This window comes from Micromonas pusilla (genome assembly GCF_000151265.4).
Source record: "Micromonas pusilla CCMP1545 genomic scaffold MICPUCscaffold_10, whole genome shotgun sequence".
Lineage (NCBI taxonomy): Eukaryota > Viridiplantae > Chlorophyta > Mamiellophyceae > Mamiellales > Mamiellaceae > Micromonas > Micromonas pusilla.
The window spans coordinates 1,088,702-1,104,725 of NW_003315891.1; the positions used below are offsets into that span (position 1 = coordinate 1,088,702).

Here is a 16,024-nt window from a genome sequence, read left to right on the forward strand (position 1 = left end):
CGCGCCTCGCTCGTCGCTCCACGCGACGCGAAGACAGCACGCGCATACATACATACTACACACATGCTACCTCATCGCTTCGAAGGTGCTACCGCTACGTATCTACTAGACTATGTACCTTAGGCTTACGAGGCCTACCTACGTGTAGCCCTTTCCAGGTTTTTTTTTTCCCGACTTTTTTCGATTTCGGCGCGACGCGCGTTTTTTCTCCCGCGCACCCTTCGGACACGCGTCCCGGACCCGCCGCGTCCGCGCCGTCCTCCGCGTCGTCCCTCGCGCGCCCTCGCGCTCTGCGGTAATAAATCGCGACATCCGAGAACGAAGACCCCGTGCTCTTTATCAGCGGGCCGGGATTTCTCGCGAGCAAAAACATGTCCGCGACGGCGTATCGCATGCACGTCTCGTCTCTCGCCGGGCCGTAACCAAAGTCGCAGCTCGGCGGTCGACGCAACGACACGACGCGATACGATTCCCTTGGGGAGAGGCGCGCGTTGATGTTTGCGACGAAGTCCGCGTCGTCCGCGGCGATGAAGACGGTCGTCGTCTTCGTCGTCGTCGTCGTCGTCGCGTTTCTCCGCTCGTCGCCCTCGTCGCTTCCATTTTTCTTTTCCACGCGCGCGCTCGCCTTCTTCATCAGCGCGTTCGCGAACGTCTCCGGCGTGCATCTCTTCCGCATATAGTCGCAGCAGTACTTCGACACGACCGCCTCCAAGCTCTCCTCCGGGACGTTCGCGAGGGACGCGCTCGCGGGCACCAGACTCGCCTTCGGAAGCTTCGAGTCCAACCCTCCGCGGATGTGCGCGGACACGAGCTCGTCGTCCGACTGACGACGCGTAAGATGAAGACGAAGACGAGCGTCAGTCGCGTGATGAGCGCGCGATTGGTGGAACGGCGTTCCCACGCGTCAAAACGCGAGGAGGAGGAGGGTCCGAGCGGCGCTTGAAAGAAAGATTGAAAGAAGTCCTCGCGAGGTGGGGGGTGGTCGCATGGAAAGACAGTAAGTAGTGTACGGTAGTCTCACCATCGCGGACAACGCGCGATCGCCGAGCGACGGGTCCCGCGTCAATCTCTCCACCTCCGGCGACGGCTCCAACGTCGCGTAAAACGCGCCGTCGCGGAGCGCGTCCTCCTCCTCCTTCGTGTTCAGCAGCACGCCAAACCCCGACCTGACGTACACCGCGCGCGTCCACGCGTTCGCGTTCGCGGGATCGAGCGACAGCGCGGCGGCGGCTTTTTCTAACCCGCCGATTTGGTTCGCGTCGACGAAGGCGCTGAGGGTCGTTCCATACGAAGCGAAGTCGGGGTGGAGTTGAAAGGCGTCAGATGAAGTTGAAAGGCGTCGCGGTCGGGGATTGAAAGCGGGGTTTGGGCGGAGAGAAACGCCGGGAAGTAAAGTCCTTAAGGATCGGCGTTCACCACGCCGACGCGGTCGTATGGGGACCAGTGTATAGAACGCGCCTGAACGCGCGTCGGAGATCCGAGCGCGGATCGTACAGTCCCACCGCGCGAGGCGAACGCTCGAGAAGCTTCGCCCCCAGCCCCCCGTCGGCGCCCCCCTGCATCGCGCGGAGGAACGACGTCGTGAACAGCGACGAGAGCGTCGCGTTGAAGACGCCGACGGGATAGGACGCGACGATCAGCGTTCGATTCGTCTCTCGAGCCAACCGCGCGCCCGCCGCAATCGCGCGAAGCCTGTTCGATAGCCCGTGCGAGGGCTCGAGGACGAGGTACGAGCTCGGCGACGCGACGATCGCGTCGGCGAACGCGGTCGGGGAGAGGACCAGGCCGTCTCTCGCGGCGTCGAGCCAGTCTTCGCCGGACGAAGACGGCGACGACGACGGCGGCGGCGGCGGCGCGCGGGCGTCGTCGTCGGCGTCGTCGTCGACGGACGCGCGTCGCGCGACGGTTGCGGTTCGTCGCGATTCGTCGTCGTCGCCCTCGCGCGACGCCGCGACGCGCGTCGTCGTCGCCGCCGTCCGATGTTCCCGAACGATCGCGACCGCTTCGCCGAACGGGAACGTCGTCGTCTTCGTGACGCGCACGGCGACTGCGCCGCACATCACGAGCGCGAAGAGGAAGCCGACGCGCAACGGCGTCCGCCGGCGCCATGATGATGGCGCGAGAGGGTGTTGAGATCGCGGAAGCGTCGGGATCGGCCCCATCGCGCCGGCGCGCTCGCGGCTCGCTCGGAGTTCGAGCATCACGCCGCCGACGTCCGCCCGCGCGGCGCGTGGAAGGACGCGGTTCGTCCGCGGAACCGGCGGCGGATGAGCCGCGCTGCCATTTCGACAGGCTGGGAGCGCCGCCGTGTGGATCTGTGTGGCGCGTCGTCGTCGTCCGCGACCTCTCAGCTCATCAGCCAGAGGTCTGATGACAAACGCGCTGGCAAATCTTTCTTCTCTTCACTCCGTCGACGCGCGCGGGGTGGAACCGGGGTCTGGCCGGTTGACACAACGCTCTCGGGCGTTACGGCGTTTTGACGTGATCGCGGGCGACGCGAAGACGGCGGCGCGCGCGGCGCGCGTCTTCTCGGGGGAGGAAAGAACTTAGCTCGACACAGTCGCGCGCGAGCGAGCCCCTACTAACGAGAGGGGGTCGCGGGGCGCGATGGCGACCGACGACGACGACGGCGCCGGCGAGTGCAGCGACTGCCCGCTGTGCTGCAACGCGTTAGACGCGACGGACCGGCACTTCCGGCCGTGTCGCTGCGGGTACCAGATATGCGCGTGGTGCTGGCATCAGCGTGCGTGCTCCCCCACGACCGCCCCACGCTTCGTCCTCGTCCTCCTCGAGGGCGAGAATCGAATAATAAGTTGGTTCACAGCTGCGACGAATCTGATCCGCGAACCCTCGCCCCTCCGTCCGCGCCGCGTCCTCCCTTCTCTTCGCCGCGGACTCGCGCGCTGACCCTCCGCGCCCCTCTCTCCTCCCCTCGCAGTGATGGAGCTCGCGGCGAAGGACGACGGCAAGGGCAAGTGCCCGGCGTGCAGGACGCCGTACGACGAGAGCACGATACGCTTCGAGCCGCCGGATCCCGAGGAGCTCGAGCGGTCCGCCGCGAAGAAGAAAAAGACGAAGTCGAGAATCTCATCGGGAGGGGGCCCGGGGGGCGGGGGCGACGACGACGGCGGCGGCGGCGCGTCGCGGAGGCACCTCGCGAACGTGCGCGTCGTCCAGCGAAACCTAGTCTACGTCGTCGGCCTCACGGAAAAGTACTGCGTAGAGAGCGCGCTTCGCGGGAACGATCTCTTCGGACGCTTCGGGCGAATCACGAAGTGCCAGACCGCGCCGCCGCGGCACGTGGACTACGTCGCGCGCAATCGCTACGGCGCCAACACCCCCGCGAGCGAGCTGACCGGGGGAGCGTACATCACGTACGCCTCGGACGACGCGGCGCGGCGATGCGTCGCCGCCGTCGACGGAACGCGCCTGGATGGGAAATCGCTTCGCGCGTGTCACGGCACGACTAAGGTGCGTTCTATACACTGGTTCCCATACGACCGCGTCGGCGAGGTGGACACCGATCCTTAAGGACTTTACTTCCCGGCGTTTCTCTCCGCCCATCACCCCTCGCTTTCAATCCCGACACACCTCGGCGCCTTTCAACTCCGCTTCTGACGCCTTTCAACTCCACCCCGACGTTCGCTCGTACGGAACGGCCCTAAGTACTGCAACGCGTTCATTCGACACGAGCAGTGTCGGAATCCGGAGTGCGCGTACCTGCACACGATCGGCGACGACGCGGACTCGTTCACGAAAGAGGAGATGCTCGCGCGGTACGGGAGTAAACAGGGAGGTGGAGGCGGCGGCGGCGGCGGCGGCGGAGCGAAGACGATTCCGGCGCCGCCGGGGTCGAAGCTGACGGGGGGTTTACCGACGCCGAGGCTGCCGGTGCCGTTCGGGGGGATGCCGCCGCCGCCGCCGCCGCCGCCGCCGGGAGCGGCGGGGGCGTGGGGGGGGATATCCGGCGGCGGCGGCGGGAACGGCGGCCCGGCGGCGGCGCCGCGGTCGGGTCCGCCGCTCCCGCCGCTTCCCGTCGGGACGACGGCGAACGGGCTGCTAAACCTCGCGGAGGGGTTCAGCGCGTTGGGAACGAACGGATCCGCGGCGACGAACGGATCCGCGACGACGCGGACGAGGATCGATCTCGGGACGCTGTTCGGCGGCGACGTGAATTTGAATCCAACCGCCGCCGCCGCCGCGTCCGCCGGCGGCGGGGAGAAGAAGAAGACGTCGACGCGCGACCGCAAGAACGGCGTCGGGATATTCGCGGGCGGGAAGGGCCCGCCGCTCCCGAGGGTGCCTTCCGTGAGCACGCTCGAGCGCGATGCGGCGTCGAAGGCGAAAGAGACTCATCACACGGTGGGGGAAGACGAAGACGGGGGGAAAGAGAACGCGTCGGCGTCGACGCCGAGGGCGCCGGCGGGGAGCGACGACGCGAGCGCGGCTTTCCCGGACTCGCTGTTCGACGACACGAACGCAAACGTCTTCGACCCGTGGGCGGCGATGAAGAAGGCGGACGGCGGCGGAGGCGGCGACGGCGGCGGCGCGACGAGCGCGGCGGGCGGCGGCGCGACGGGAACGATGACGACGACGTCCAGGAGCAGGTTCGGGTTCGTCCTCGACGACGAAGAGAATAATACAGGTAAGGTTTCCCCGGCGGTCGTCTCCGCGGTCTCCGCGGTCGCGCCGGTTTCGGCGGTGCCGGCGGCGAAGACGACGAACACGACGATCCCGCTGCCGAAACCGCGGCCGACGGCGACGAACGGCGGGGGTTCGGACGGCGGCGGCGTCGGCGGCGGCGGCGCGAGGAGTAAACGACGCGGGAGAGGACGCGCGTGATGAGGCGAGGCGAGGAGGAGGAGGAGGAGGAGGAGGAGGACACATGCCATACGGACAGAACATGCAGTGCGTGGAAGAGACGAGACGAAGCGTAGCGACGACTATTTTTGTGATTATAATCAATCATTAAATCGAATCGTTCGAACCGACGACGCGTTCCGATTCCGTCCTGTCCGGTTACGCGAACGAACTGAAATCAATTTTCATTTCTTCGCCATTCGCGCGTCCTCCGCCGCGACCGCCCCCGCCGTGCGCTTTCTCCGAGCCTCCTCCAAGTCCGGCTCGAGGTTATCCCTGTACGCCATGAACGGAAACGCCCCTTTCTTCTTCACGATCTCCTCCAGGCCTTCCCCCGCGTACGACACCGCGGGCGCGATCTCCCACCCCGCGTCGTCCATGTTATAGACGACCGAGCCGCCGTGCTTTTCAATCCACCGGACGTGCTGCCCGCTCACCAGCTTCCTCGCGGTGTCCGGCGAGTCCTTCCCCGTCCCCTCCGCGTTCTTCACCGGCGCGAAGTCGTCCTCGCGAACGCCGCGCAGGAACGCGACGGAGTCGCCCGCGAACTGCAGCGCGTCGAAGATGAACGCCTCGAGTTTCACGCCGTTGGGCGACTCTGGCGTCGTCGTCGTCGCGTCGTCGTCGCTCAACCGCGGGATCTTCTTCCGCGCGACGTGATACGTCAGCGCTTTTTGCACCTCCCCGTCCGGGTCGCAGCACTTCGCGAGGAAGTCGAAGCTGTAGTAGTGCAGCGCGACGTTCGCGCAGTCGTACGTGAGCTTCCCGGTGTCCGCGTCCGTCGCCGTCGCGAGCGCCGCCGGCATCTCGGAGTACTCCACGACGTGGACTTTAGGGTCGTTCCATACAAAGCGATGGCGGGGTGGAGTTCAAAGGCGTCAGGTGGAGTTCAAAGGCGTCGAGGGCGGAGATTGAACGCGAGGGATGGGCGGAGAGACGCGCCGGGCAAAGTCCTTAAGGATCGGCGTTCACCACGCGAACGGGGTCGTATGGGGACCAGTGTATAGAACGCACCTTTACCGTCCCGCCGCGTGAACACGCCCACGGGCTCGTCCGCGGCCGCTTTCGCGATCACCTTGGCGCCCGCGGCAACGTTTCGCAGCGCGCAGAATCCCACGAACGTCGGGTCCCCGGGCTTCACGAGCGCGTTGTCGACGCAGTACGCGTACACGTGTTTAACGTTTCTGCGTCGAACGTCCGGGTGGAGTTGAAAGGCGTCAGTTGAAGTTGAAAGGTGTCGAGGTCGGGGATTGAAAGCGAGGGTGGGCGGAGAGATGCGCCGGGAAAAGTCCTTAAGGATCGGCGTTCACCACGCCGACGCGGTCGTATGGGAACCAGTGTATAGAACGCACCTGCGTCGCATGTCGTCGATCGCGCCCGACGCGTGGAGCGCGGCGTACAAGCCGCCGTTCCCGTCCGGCGCGGTCGCCACCTCGTGCCTCGACTTCATGATCATCTTCCCGTCGTCGTCGAAGCACGGCAGCGTGCCTTGCTGGAAGAACGTGATCTCGGATTCGGGCAGCCCGAAGTGATTCTTCTCGCGAAAATACTCAACCGTGGCGGCGTGCGTGTGCGGCGAAGTCATCACGTACCACGGCACGATCGCTCTCTCCCCAACGCCCTCTCCTTCCTTCCCCGCCAATCGCGTCAGCTTCAGCAGCCGCTCCGCTTGGAACTGAAACAGGCTCCTGTGTCTAGGGAGCCCGATGTCGTACATCCCCTTCGGGTCCGCGCTCCCCAGTCGCGTGCCTTGCCCTCCCGCGAGTAGGACGACCGCGAGCTCGCCGCGTCGCGCGATCGCGATCCCTTCCTCTGTCCATCTCGCGACGACGCTCGCGTCCGCGGTGTCGACGCCGTCGTCCGCGGCGACGGGCGCATAGTACAGGGAGGACCCCGCGGGATCACCGGATCCATCGGACGACGCGTTCGCGGCGTGCGCGGCGGTAGACCGCGCGTAGATGGACGCCGCGCGATGCGGATCTCCGATCGCGGCGAGCGACGCCGACAGCGACGCGCGCTGCGACGCGTCGAGCGCGTCGTAGTGCGCGAAGACGTGGCCTTGGTCGGCAGCCTCGAACGTCTCGCGGATCGCGGTGACGTCGGAGGGCGTCGCCATGATGATGACGACGAGAGGGGGGGGGGCGGGGGGGGGGGTGCGGTGTGCCGCGCCGCGCGAAGGGCACTGACGAGATTCGGGTCAGGTTTATTTCGAGCTCGCCGTCGTCTGGTGCTTGACGCCGACCGCGCCAAAACTCCAGCGCGCGCGCGGGAAGGCACCGGGCGTCCGCGTCAGCCTCCCAGACGCGCTTTCGTCCGTTAAAATGCGTCCGCGTGGCGGCAAGCCTGGTCCATTCGCCCGACGCGCGCGGGAGGGGGGAATGCGCGCGGCGTCCGCGGCGCCGCGCGTCGCGCCCGCCGCGGCGCCGGCGGCGCGCGCGCGTGAAGCGGGGGCGATATGCGCGCGGCGAGGCGCGCGTCGCGCCGCGGCGATGTGCGCGCGCGCGTCGACGCGCGCGGAGACGGCTGCGGACGACGATGTTGGTTTCTTCGTCGGAGGACCGAAGAAGAAATGCAGAAACGACCGTCGAACGCCGCGTCGGCTCGTGCGCTGGGCCGCGGCGCCTCGCGAGGACGACGCCGCGACGCCCGCGGTCGCGACGCGTCGCGAGGACCGACGCGGACGAACGCGCCTTCGCGCGGGCGCGAGGGACGACGTCGCGCGCCGCGAGGCGTCCCCAGATCCCGCCGTCGTCGCACCAGAGCTCGCGGGGAGTAGTACTCGTGACGACGCGGACGACGACGCGGACGCGGACGACGACGGCGGCGGATGGTTCGCGTGGACGAAACGATGGAGCCTGGGCGATTCCGACGAGTCCGACGACGACGACGCCGACGCGCGCGTCGCCGAGGACGGAAGAGACGCGACGGCGAACGGAGACGAACGAACGACGGACGTCTTCGCCGCGAGGGTCCCGCTGCCCCCGTGGCTGAAAGCGCAGGCGAGCCGCGTCTTGCGCGGCGTCCTCATCGGCGACGAACGCGGCGACGGCGACGACGCGTCGATCGACGACGACGCGTCAGTAGTCGCGTCCGACGACGATTCGGATTCGCGCGACGATTCGGATTCGCGCGACGAAGCGTCGTCCTCCGCCGCCGCGTTCGACGACGCCGCGTTCGCCGACGCGTTCGCCGACGGCGGCGACGCGTCGAGTTCGGCGTCGTGGGTGACCAAATCTCTGGACGCGTCCAACGACCTCGCCGTGCGCGCGACGGAGCTCGCGATCGGAAAGCTCGACGCCGCGCTCGCGGCGGTCGACGCGCGCGAGGCGGCGGCGGCGGCGGCGGGGGGGGCGGACGTCGCGCAGGACGATCTCTTCGCCGCCGCCGCCGCCGCGGGGCGGACGGCCACCGCGCTGCCCGGCGTTGACGACGACGCGAATGAAAAAGATGGCGGAGATTCTGAAGATCGAATCAACCCCAACTCGAACGATCCGCAGCGGCTCCGCGAGCTTCAGACGGCGCTCGAGACGGCCAAGGTGAAAGCGCGCGAGGCGGCGGAGGCGAAGGACGCGCTGCGCGACGCGGTCGGGGAGGTGGCGCGCGCGCGCGCGGAGGCTGAGCGCGCGACCGAGGACGTCGACGCGTCGCGACGGCTGGCGACCAAGACGGCGTTGTTTCGCGCCGGCGAGAAACTCATAGACGCGTCGCGGCGGTCGCAATCCGCGGTGAAAGCCGCGGGGCTGGGCGTCGCGAACGCCGTCGACCTCGGCGCGACGCGATGGGGCCTGAAACCCGAACCGCCGCGAGGGGGCGACAGTTCCAACTCCATCCTCTTCAACGGCGACGACGAGACGGACGAGACGTGGACGCTCGGGGAAGGACGCGGCGGCGTCGGGCGGTGGCGCGGCGGCGTCGTCACCGTCGCGCGCGACGTCACCGGCGCCATCGCGCTCTCCGACACGATGGCGCGGATCACGGAGTGGAGCGCGTCGTCCGCCGCGAGCGTCACGAAGCTGTTCAGCACGGAAAGCGAGGTGGCGGACGCGAGCGAAAGGAAGCCGCTGACGGCGTCCGAGGCGGGCGCGTTGATTCAGCCGGCGCTGCGAAAGGTTGTGGCGTCGTCGCTCGAGCCCGCGAGCGCGGTCGACCTCAGGGAGGCGCGCATGGCGTGCGCGCTCGCGGCGTGGATATACTACCTGCCGCGCATGCACCGATCGCTGAAGCGGCACGGACTCCGATTGGTGGTGTCGTCGTTGGACGACGAGATTGAACGCGGCGGCGTGGGGCGCGCGAAGAAGAAGAGCAACGGCGAAAAGTATGAAAAGTCGCCGCCGTCGAAGGCGAAGTCCAAGAACGACGCGAACGTCGCCGACGCGCCCGGCGGCGTCTATGAAAACAACGCCGACGATGACGACCTCCTCGACGCCGCGACCGACGAGGAGATCGCCGCGACGCGGCGCGCGATGGCCGCCGCGGACGCCGCGATCGAGGAGCTCTCGAGGGCGTCCGAGCTGCGCTCGCGAGGCGGCGACGACGCGGGAAGCTCGCTGGAAGCCGCGCGCGAGGCGGCGAAGCACGCGCAGACGGCCGCGGCGCAGCTCGAAGACGTGCGCGCGAACGCGGAGGCGCGAAGGAGGAAGTCAAAATCATCGAAATCGAAGCAGCGCGGCGATAGACCCGGGAACGTCGTCGAGGAGCTCGCGAGAGCGCTCGAGACGGCGGACGCGAGCGGCGACGGCGAAAATAAAGGTTTTGGTTTTGGCGGCGCCAAAACCAAAACCGCCGGATCATCCGGATCCCCCGGGGGGGAATCGCAGTCGCTCCCGGTGAACTTCTGCGTCGCCGCGGACGACGCGCACGGCCACCTCTGGGTCGTCGTCGAGGGCAGCACGTCTCTGGCGTCGTGGCAGACGAACTTCACGTTCCAGCCGACGACGTTCGAGGATGCCGCGCTCGACGTCCGCGTGCACAGAGGGTCCTACGCCGCCGCGTGCGACATTTACGCGCGCGTCGAGGACGTCGTGCGTCGCCACGTGGCAACACACGGACCAAACGCGAAAATCCACGTCACCGGGCACTCCATCGGCGGGTCCATCGCGACCATCATCGCCCTGCAGCTCGTGCTGCGGAACGTCGCGCCGAGGGAGAGCATGCGAGACGTGTGGACGTTCGGGTCGCCGTACGTCTTGTGCGGCGGCGACGCGTTGCTCGCGCGGTTGGGGCTCCCGCGGACGTTCTTGCGGAGCGTCACGATGGGGAAAGACCTCGTCCCTCGGTCGTTCAGCTGCTACTACCCGCAGTGGGCGAGGAAGATGTTGGAGTCCGCCCCCGGCGCGTTCAAGGTGCCGCTCGGGGAGCAGCCGAGCTTTCTCGAGGAGGAGATGTTCTACGCGCCGATGGGCGACATGCTCCTCTTGCAGGCGCGTGTTCGTGTTGTTGCCTGCCACGTGTCGCTTCCTGCCACGTGTCGATCATCGAGAGATGCGCTTCTTCGCTCCCCTCGCGCGTCGTCGACCGCGCGTTCGTTATCGTATCGTATCGTATTTCCCACACACGCTGACACGCCGAACGCTTCCAACCCGCAGGCGATGCACGGCAGCGCGCACCCGCTCTTACCCCCCGGCCCCGGGTTATACGCGCTCGCCGGGGAGGGGCTGTACGAGATGCTCGCGGACCGCGTCGCCGGCGAGGGGTCCCTCGGCGAGGGCGACGAGGAGACGTGGCTGGACAGGAAGCCGGGCGGCGGGATCGTCGGCGCGAGGGAGTGGTGGGGCGACGGCGCGGAGGAGGAGAGCAGCAGCGACGAGAGCGGCGGCTCGTCCGACGACGACGACGGCGACGGATCGGGGGGCCCCGGGCGAATCCTCTCCCCGTCCGTCTTGTTCGCGCCGCGGACGCGCGTCCCGGGGAATCGCGACGACGGACGCTCGGACGCCTCGGACGCCGCGAAAAAATCAAAGAAGTCGCGCAAAAGAAGGAAGAAGCGCCGCGGCGCCAAGAGGCTCGACGACGGCGCCGACGCGCGACAGCTGAACCGCCTCGCGTGCCTGACGCAGTCCGACGCCGCGCTCACCGCGTCGCTGCTGCTCGGCAGCGTCGACAGCGACGCGATACGCGCGTTCTCGAATTCGTCGTCGCAGAACCCGAACGACGACGCGTCGACAGCGGACGATCAAATCGCGGCGCTGTTACAGGAGAGAGGCCGCGACGCGGCGCAACGCGTGTTGTTGAACACGCCGCACCCGCTCACGGTGTTATCCGACCCTCGCGCGTACGGCAACCGAGGGTCGATCTCGCGGCATCACAACCCGTTCAACTACATGCGCGCGCTGGGGAAGGCGCGGCGGGAGTGGTACGAGGTTGGCGCGGAGTTCGAGGAGGAGGAGGAGGAGGAGGAGGAGGAGGACGCGGCGTGGTACGCGAGGTAGACGACCGACGCGGTCGGTGATTGTAATGTAAGATTTGTCGTCGAAGACGAAAAGAACAGAACGAATAAAACCATAAAACAACCACTGGTCGCCCACGGTGGTCGTTCATCACACCGCCGTCGCGCGCGATGACGCGTCTCGCGGCGCGCGACGCGTCGACGCGCGCGTCAAACGCGGTCCCCGCGGCGGCACGCGAGGCTGTCGACGTGGACGTCGCGTCGCCGATGAAGTTCTCCGCGTGGGGGAGCGGGATGACCCCGGGCGATCTCGACGAGCTGCGCGCGAGCTTTCAGGCGCGTTCTACACACTGGTTCCCATACGACCGCGTTGGCGTGGTGAACGCCGATCCTTAAGGACTTTGCCCGGCGCATCTCTCCGCCCACACCTCGCTTTCGATCCCCGTCCTCGACGCCTTTGAACTCCAACTGACGCCTTTGAACTCCACCCCGACGTTCGCTCGTATGGAATGGCCCTCAGCGCGACGGCTTCTGTATCCTCCGCCTCGACCAGCACCTGAACGACGACGTCGGACACTACGTCGACGACGCGAAGCGATGGGAATTCGACGAAGTCATCGAGGCGCTGCGGTTCGAGTGCGACGCGCTGGCCGAAGGCGTGGACCTGAGGGCGAACGACTGCATGGTGGAACCGATGGAGGACGTCGCCGTCGATGAAAAGAGGAAACGTAAACGCGACGCTCGGCGGCGCGAGAAGAGCTACGACGATTCCGACGGCTTCGGACGATTTTACTGCGATTGCGAGCATCAAAGCACGTCGCCGTCGCCGCATCGCGAGAGAGAGGCGTGCTCGGCGAGGCGATGCGGCAAATACTTCCTGGAGAAACGGATGACGCGCGTCGCGGCTTATCTGCACGCGCGCGCCAGACCCGACCGGAGCGCGTTTGGCGACTATACGATATCCCACCGTAACGAGGGTAACAGCTTCGCGATGCGCGAGGGTCGGACGCGGATGATGCCCAACGAGGAGGATCCGAAGTATTCCTTTGAGGCGATCCACGCGCGCGCGGTGTGCGACGCCCTGGACGCCGTGCTCTTCCGATGGCTTCCGTCGATCGCGAAAGTTTTCTTACGCTCGAAAGCCGCGTACCTGTTCAATCAGCACTACGTCGTGAAGCCGGGCGTATGCGCGGACGCGGCCGAGTATTCCGGGGACGACGAGGACGGCGGCGATCGGTTCGAGTGGCACACGGACGCGAACGAACAGCTCGCGTTGCTTCCGAATCCGGATGCTCGGAAACAGAAATACGTCAGCCTGTGGTGCCCCCTCGACGCCGTCGACGAACGAAACGGGTCGCTCGTGTTGCGGCCGTCAGGTGCGTTCTATGTCACACTGGTCCCCATACGACCGCGTTGGCGTGGTGAACGCCGATCCTTAAGGACTTTGCCCGGCGTCTCTCTCCGCCCACACCTCGCTTTCAATCCCCGCCCTCGGCGCCTTTCAACGCCAACTGACGCCTTTCAACTCCACCCCGACATTCGCTCGTATAGAACGGCCCTCACACCACGATGACGGATCCGGACGCGCGCGAGGAAGGAAAGACGTCACCGTCAGGGCTGAAGCTGGGGACGTGGTGATTTTTTCGTCCGATCTGTGGCACGCCTCCGGGCCGAACAGATCGCGACGCGAGCGCCGAGTCTTTTACGCGCAATACAGGCGCGTTCTATACACTGGTCCCCATACGACCGCGTTCGCGAGGTGGACGCCGATCCTTAAGGACTTTTGCCGTCCTCTCTCCCCGCCCACCCCTCGCTTTCAATCCCCGACCGCGACGCCTTTCAACTCCAACTGACGCCTTTGAACTCCACCCCGACATCGCTTTGTATGGAACGACCCTACAGCGGCGAGCCGATCACGACGAGCGGCGACGCGACGAAGGAAGGCGACGAGCTGAGCCTCGCCATCCGGACGGACGCGCATTGGCGGGACGAGGCGGACGTCATCTGCGAGGGGAAGAGGAGGCGGTTCGTAGAGCGTGACCTCAAGGTCAGGTAGGATTGATTAGACTAGCTAGTGGTTCTTTAGTCGGTAGTCTAGTAGAGTCGTAGCGTGATATCATAGGGACCGATACTGTAGTACGATGAAGGTGTTTAAGTTTTTACACGACAGACCTCTCTTCCGCCTGCCTCTCTTCCTCGTCCTCCTCACTCCGTCGCGGAGATCTGGTCCCACTTCCCGTCCACGCTCTCCTTCCACACCGTCACGAGGTTGTTCGCGTCCGACACCGCGAGCACGTTCCCCATGACGCTCCAACTCAGCCTCCACACCGGCGCGCCGAAGTCGTTCAGAAGCCGGTGATTCCACGCCCCCCCCGGCTCGTTCTGCGTCCAGATGAACACCTTACCGTCCTGCCCGCACGTCGCGATCGTGTTCATCGGCAGCCCCATGTTCGCGCTCCACGCGACGTCCCTGACCCAGTCCCCGTGCGCTCGCAGCGCGTGCTCTTCCTTCCACTGGTTCGACGCGTCGTCGAATCGCCACACCTTGGCGAGGTTGTCGCACCCTCCGGTGACTAACCGTTTAACGGTCGGCGCTGGGGCGTTACCCCCCGCCGCGACGAGCGACCCGGGCGGCGCCGCGGGCGCCCAGCTCACGCCCGTGCACCCGATCGAGTGCGCGCCGGGTATTTTGCTCGCGTCCCACGACCCGTCCGCGCGTTTCGCGATCACGCTCGCGGAGCCGTCCGACGACGCGGCGGCGAGGACTAATCCGTGCTCGTGCGGCGCCCACGCGATCGCGTTCACGCTCGCCTCGTGCAGCGTCGTCGGGGACGCGTACGCCTGCGAGAAGACGCCCTGCTCGGACTCTTTCCAGATGATGATCTTGTTGTCGAACGAGCACGACGCGAGATGATTTCCGTATTTCGGGTGCGCCCACGCGACCATCCACACTGGGCCGTCGTGGCCGGTGAGGGTCGCGATCAGCGTCTGCTGCGCGGCGGAGGACTCGCCCGCGACGTCGAAGATTTTGATCGTGCGATCGCTCGAGCACGTCGCGACGCGCTGGACGACGCGATGCACGAATCGAGGGGAGGTGGGGAGGAGGGTCAGATCGACGCGATCGGTCGTTCGACGGTCGGCGGGGATCTGGTGGGGATTAATTAATTAATCACGTTCAAACCCGCGCCGCGGTCGATTCGATCGACGACGGCGCGCGCGCGGCGATCGCGGCGCGGTCGATCCGCGGCGTCTTCGCCGACGTCGCGAGAGGGAAACGAACGAGCTCGACGCACCCTCCCGTAGTAGTCGTACTGGCAGTCGTGAATCTGGTCCACGTGCCCGCTTTCGAACGACGCCTGGGTCGAGATGCTCATGATGGCGAGCGAAGAAACGAAGCGAACGCCGACGAACGCCGACGACGACGCGCGTCCTCTGTCCTCGCGGTCGCGCCGCGGGCGGGTGGTGTCGCGCCGCTGACTGACGACGCGGTGCGCGTCTCGTCGGAACGGCGACTGGTTCGGTCGCTGGGGCGCGATTGATCGAGTGCGCGCGCCCCCCGCGGCTCCGACCAAAACTCATCAAAGCTCCCGCCCGCCCGTCGCGTCGGTCGAGCGCGAGTCGTCAGGGACATGAATTGTTGACAGGACTGCAGCCACACCACGACCGCGCGGAGGGCGCGTCCCGCGCCGACGTCGCGACCGCTGTGATGCCCGGGAGCGCGCGTCCGTAGGCATGTCGCGGACGCCACCTCCCGCGGGCGCGGAGGACGCGATGTTCGACGAGCTCTCGAGGCAGGAGGAGGCGCTCGAGGCGGAGCTAGGAGGAGGACGAGGACTCAGCGGGTCGTTCATCAGCACTCCTCCAAGGGATAATCGTCGCCCCGACGACGACGACGACGACGACGACGAGCGGTTCGACGAGTGCGTCCCCGAGCGCGAGCTGCGTTCCGTCGCCGCGAAGACCGCGTGGAACATCGCGAGGATCCGCACGGACGCCGTCGGACGCGTCGCGGAGGAATCGCTCGCGGCCGCCGCGCGACGACGCGCGAACGCGACGCGAGAGGCGATGTCGACGCGCCGCGCGTCGTCGTCGTCGCCGTCGTCGTCGTATTCCAACCGTCGCTCCCCCGGGAAGAGCCGCACGCCGTCGCCGGCGATGAACGGCGCGGAGCACCCGAACGCGTCCGAGCACGGGTTCTACGCGGACTACACGCGGCGGTTCCTGCATCGCGGCGGCGGCGCCTTTCTGCATTCGCCCGCGTCGTCGGGAAGGACGTCGCCGCCGACGTTCGACGTCGGCGCCGGCGCCGTCCCGGACTTCTCGAACGAGCCCGGACCGCGCGTGGACCCGCTCGCGTTCTCGTACTGGAGCCCGAGTAAAAGCGCCGGAGGGAGCGCGTCGAGGGGGCCCGGGAGTCGCCAGCGCGCGGCGGCGGCGGCGCCGCCGCCGCCCCGAGTCGTCGTCCCCGAGTCCCTCGACGACGACGACGACGACGACGACTTCGACGACGACTCCCTCGACGCGCGACGCCGACGTCGTCGCGAGGCAGCGTGGTCGCCGCCGACGGCGTCGTGGGGGAACGCGATCGGCGCGCTCGGCGGACCGTCGCCGTCGTCGATCGGGGGGGCGTCGTTGGCGTCGGGTTTGGCGGCGCGCGACGACGACGACGACGACGACGCGCACTCAGACGCGCACGTCATCGCCGCCGTGGAGAAGGTGCGTTCTATGTCACACTGGTCCCCATACGACCGCGTCGGCGTTGCGAACGCCGATCCTTAA

The 16,024-nt window shown here is 67.2% G+C and overlaps 8 protein-coding genes across 8 annotated transcripts; 5 read left to right on the top strand and 3 right to left on the bottom strand.

Annotated features, from left to right (window-relative positions):
- Nucleotides 1-57: 57 nt before the first annotated feature.
- On the bottom strand, nt 58-2,162 carry MICPUCDRAFT_51470 (uncharacterized protein; the record flags this gene model as incomplete). Its single annotated transcript, XM_003061803.1, has 3 exons — nt 58-823; nt 1,022-1,271; nt 1,495-2,162. The coding sequence occupies 3 exons, from the start codon at nt 2,160-2,162 to the stop codon at nt 95-97; spliced, it is 1,647 nt and encodes a 548-aa protein (XP_003061849.1). The 3' UTR covers nt 58-94.
- A 484-nt stretch (nt 2,163-2,646) lies between these two features.
- On the top strand, nt 2,647-3,072 carry MICPUCDRAFT_9716 (uncharacterized protein; the record flags this gene model as incomplete). Its single annotated transcript, XM_003061540.1, has 2 exons — nt 2,647-2,743; nt 2,939-3,072. Coding segments are annotated over 2 exons (231 nt in total), but the record flags the coding sequence as incomplete, so codon positions are not given.
- A 78-nt stretch (nt 3,073-3,150) lies between these two features.
- On the top strand, nt 3,151-3,768 carry MICPUCDRAFT_7709 (uncharacterized protein; the record flags this gene model as incomplete). The annotated part of the gene is made up of 2 exons (XM_003061541.1): nt 3,151-3,471; nt 3,667-3,768. Coding segments are annotated over 2 exons (423 nt in total), but the record flags the coding sequence as incomplete, so codon positions are not given.
- Nucleotides 3,769-4,946: 1,178 nt separating this feature from the next.
- MICPUCDRAFT_48338 (uncharacterized protein) lies at nt 4,947-6,976 on the bottom strand (the record flags this gene model as incomplete). The annotated part of the gene is made up of 3 exons (XM_003061804.1): nt 4,947-5,689; nt 5,875-6,044; nt 6,213-6,976. 3 exons carry the CDS (start codon nt 6,974-6,976, stop codon nt 5,046-5,048), a joined length of 1,578 nt encoding a protein of 525 aa, XP_003061850.1. The 3' UTR covers nt 4,947-5,045.
- A 262-nt stretch (nt 6,977-7,238) lies between these two features.
- On the top strand, nt 7,239-11,288 carry MICPUCDRAFT_41786 (lipase; the record flags this gene model as incomplete). Its single annotated transcript, XM_003061542.1, has 1 exon — nt 7,239-11,288. One exon carries the CDS (start codon nt 7,239-7,241, stop codon nt 11,286-11,288), a length of 4,050 nt encoding a protein of 1,349 aa, XP_003061588.1.
- Nucleotides 11,289-11,416: 128 nt separating this feature from the next.
- MICPUCDRAFT_51474 (uncharacterized protein) lies at nt 11,417-13,098 on the top strand (the record flags this gene model as incomplete). Its single annotated transcript, XM_003061543.1, has 3 exons — nt 11,417-11,623; nt 11,766-12,621; nt 12,797-13,098. The coding sequence occupies 3 exons, from the start codon at nt 11,417-11,419 to the stop codon at nt 13,096-13,098; spliced, it is 1,365 nt and encodes a 454-aa protein (XP_003061589.1).
- Nucleotides 13,099-13,366: 268 nt separating this feature from the next.
- On the bottom strand, nt 13,367-14,619 carry MICPUCDRAFT_48340 (uncharacterized protein; the record flags this gene model as incomplete). Its single annotated transcript, XM_003061805.1, has 2 exons — nt 13,367-14,308; nt 14,539-14,619. 2 exons carry the CDS (start codon nt 14,617-14,619, stop codon nt 13,451-13,453), a joined length of 939 nt encoding a protein of 312 aa, XP_003061851.1. The 3' UTR covers nt 13,367-13,450.
- Nucleotides 14,620-14,977: 358 nt separating this feature from the next.
- Nucleotides 14,978-16,024, top strand: MICPUCDRAFT_51476 (uncharacterized protein; the record flags this gene model as incomplete). The annotated part of the gene is made up of 1 exon (XM_003061544.1): nt 14,978-16,024. The coding sequence occupies one exon, from the start codon at nt 14,978-14,980 to the stop codon at nt 16,022-16,024; it is 1,047 nt and encodes a 348-aa protein (XP_003061590.1).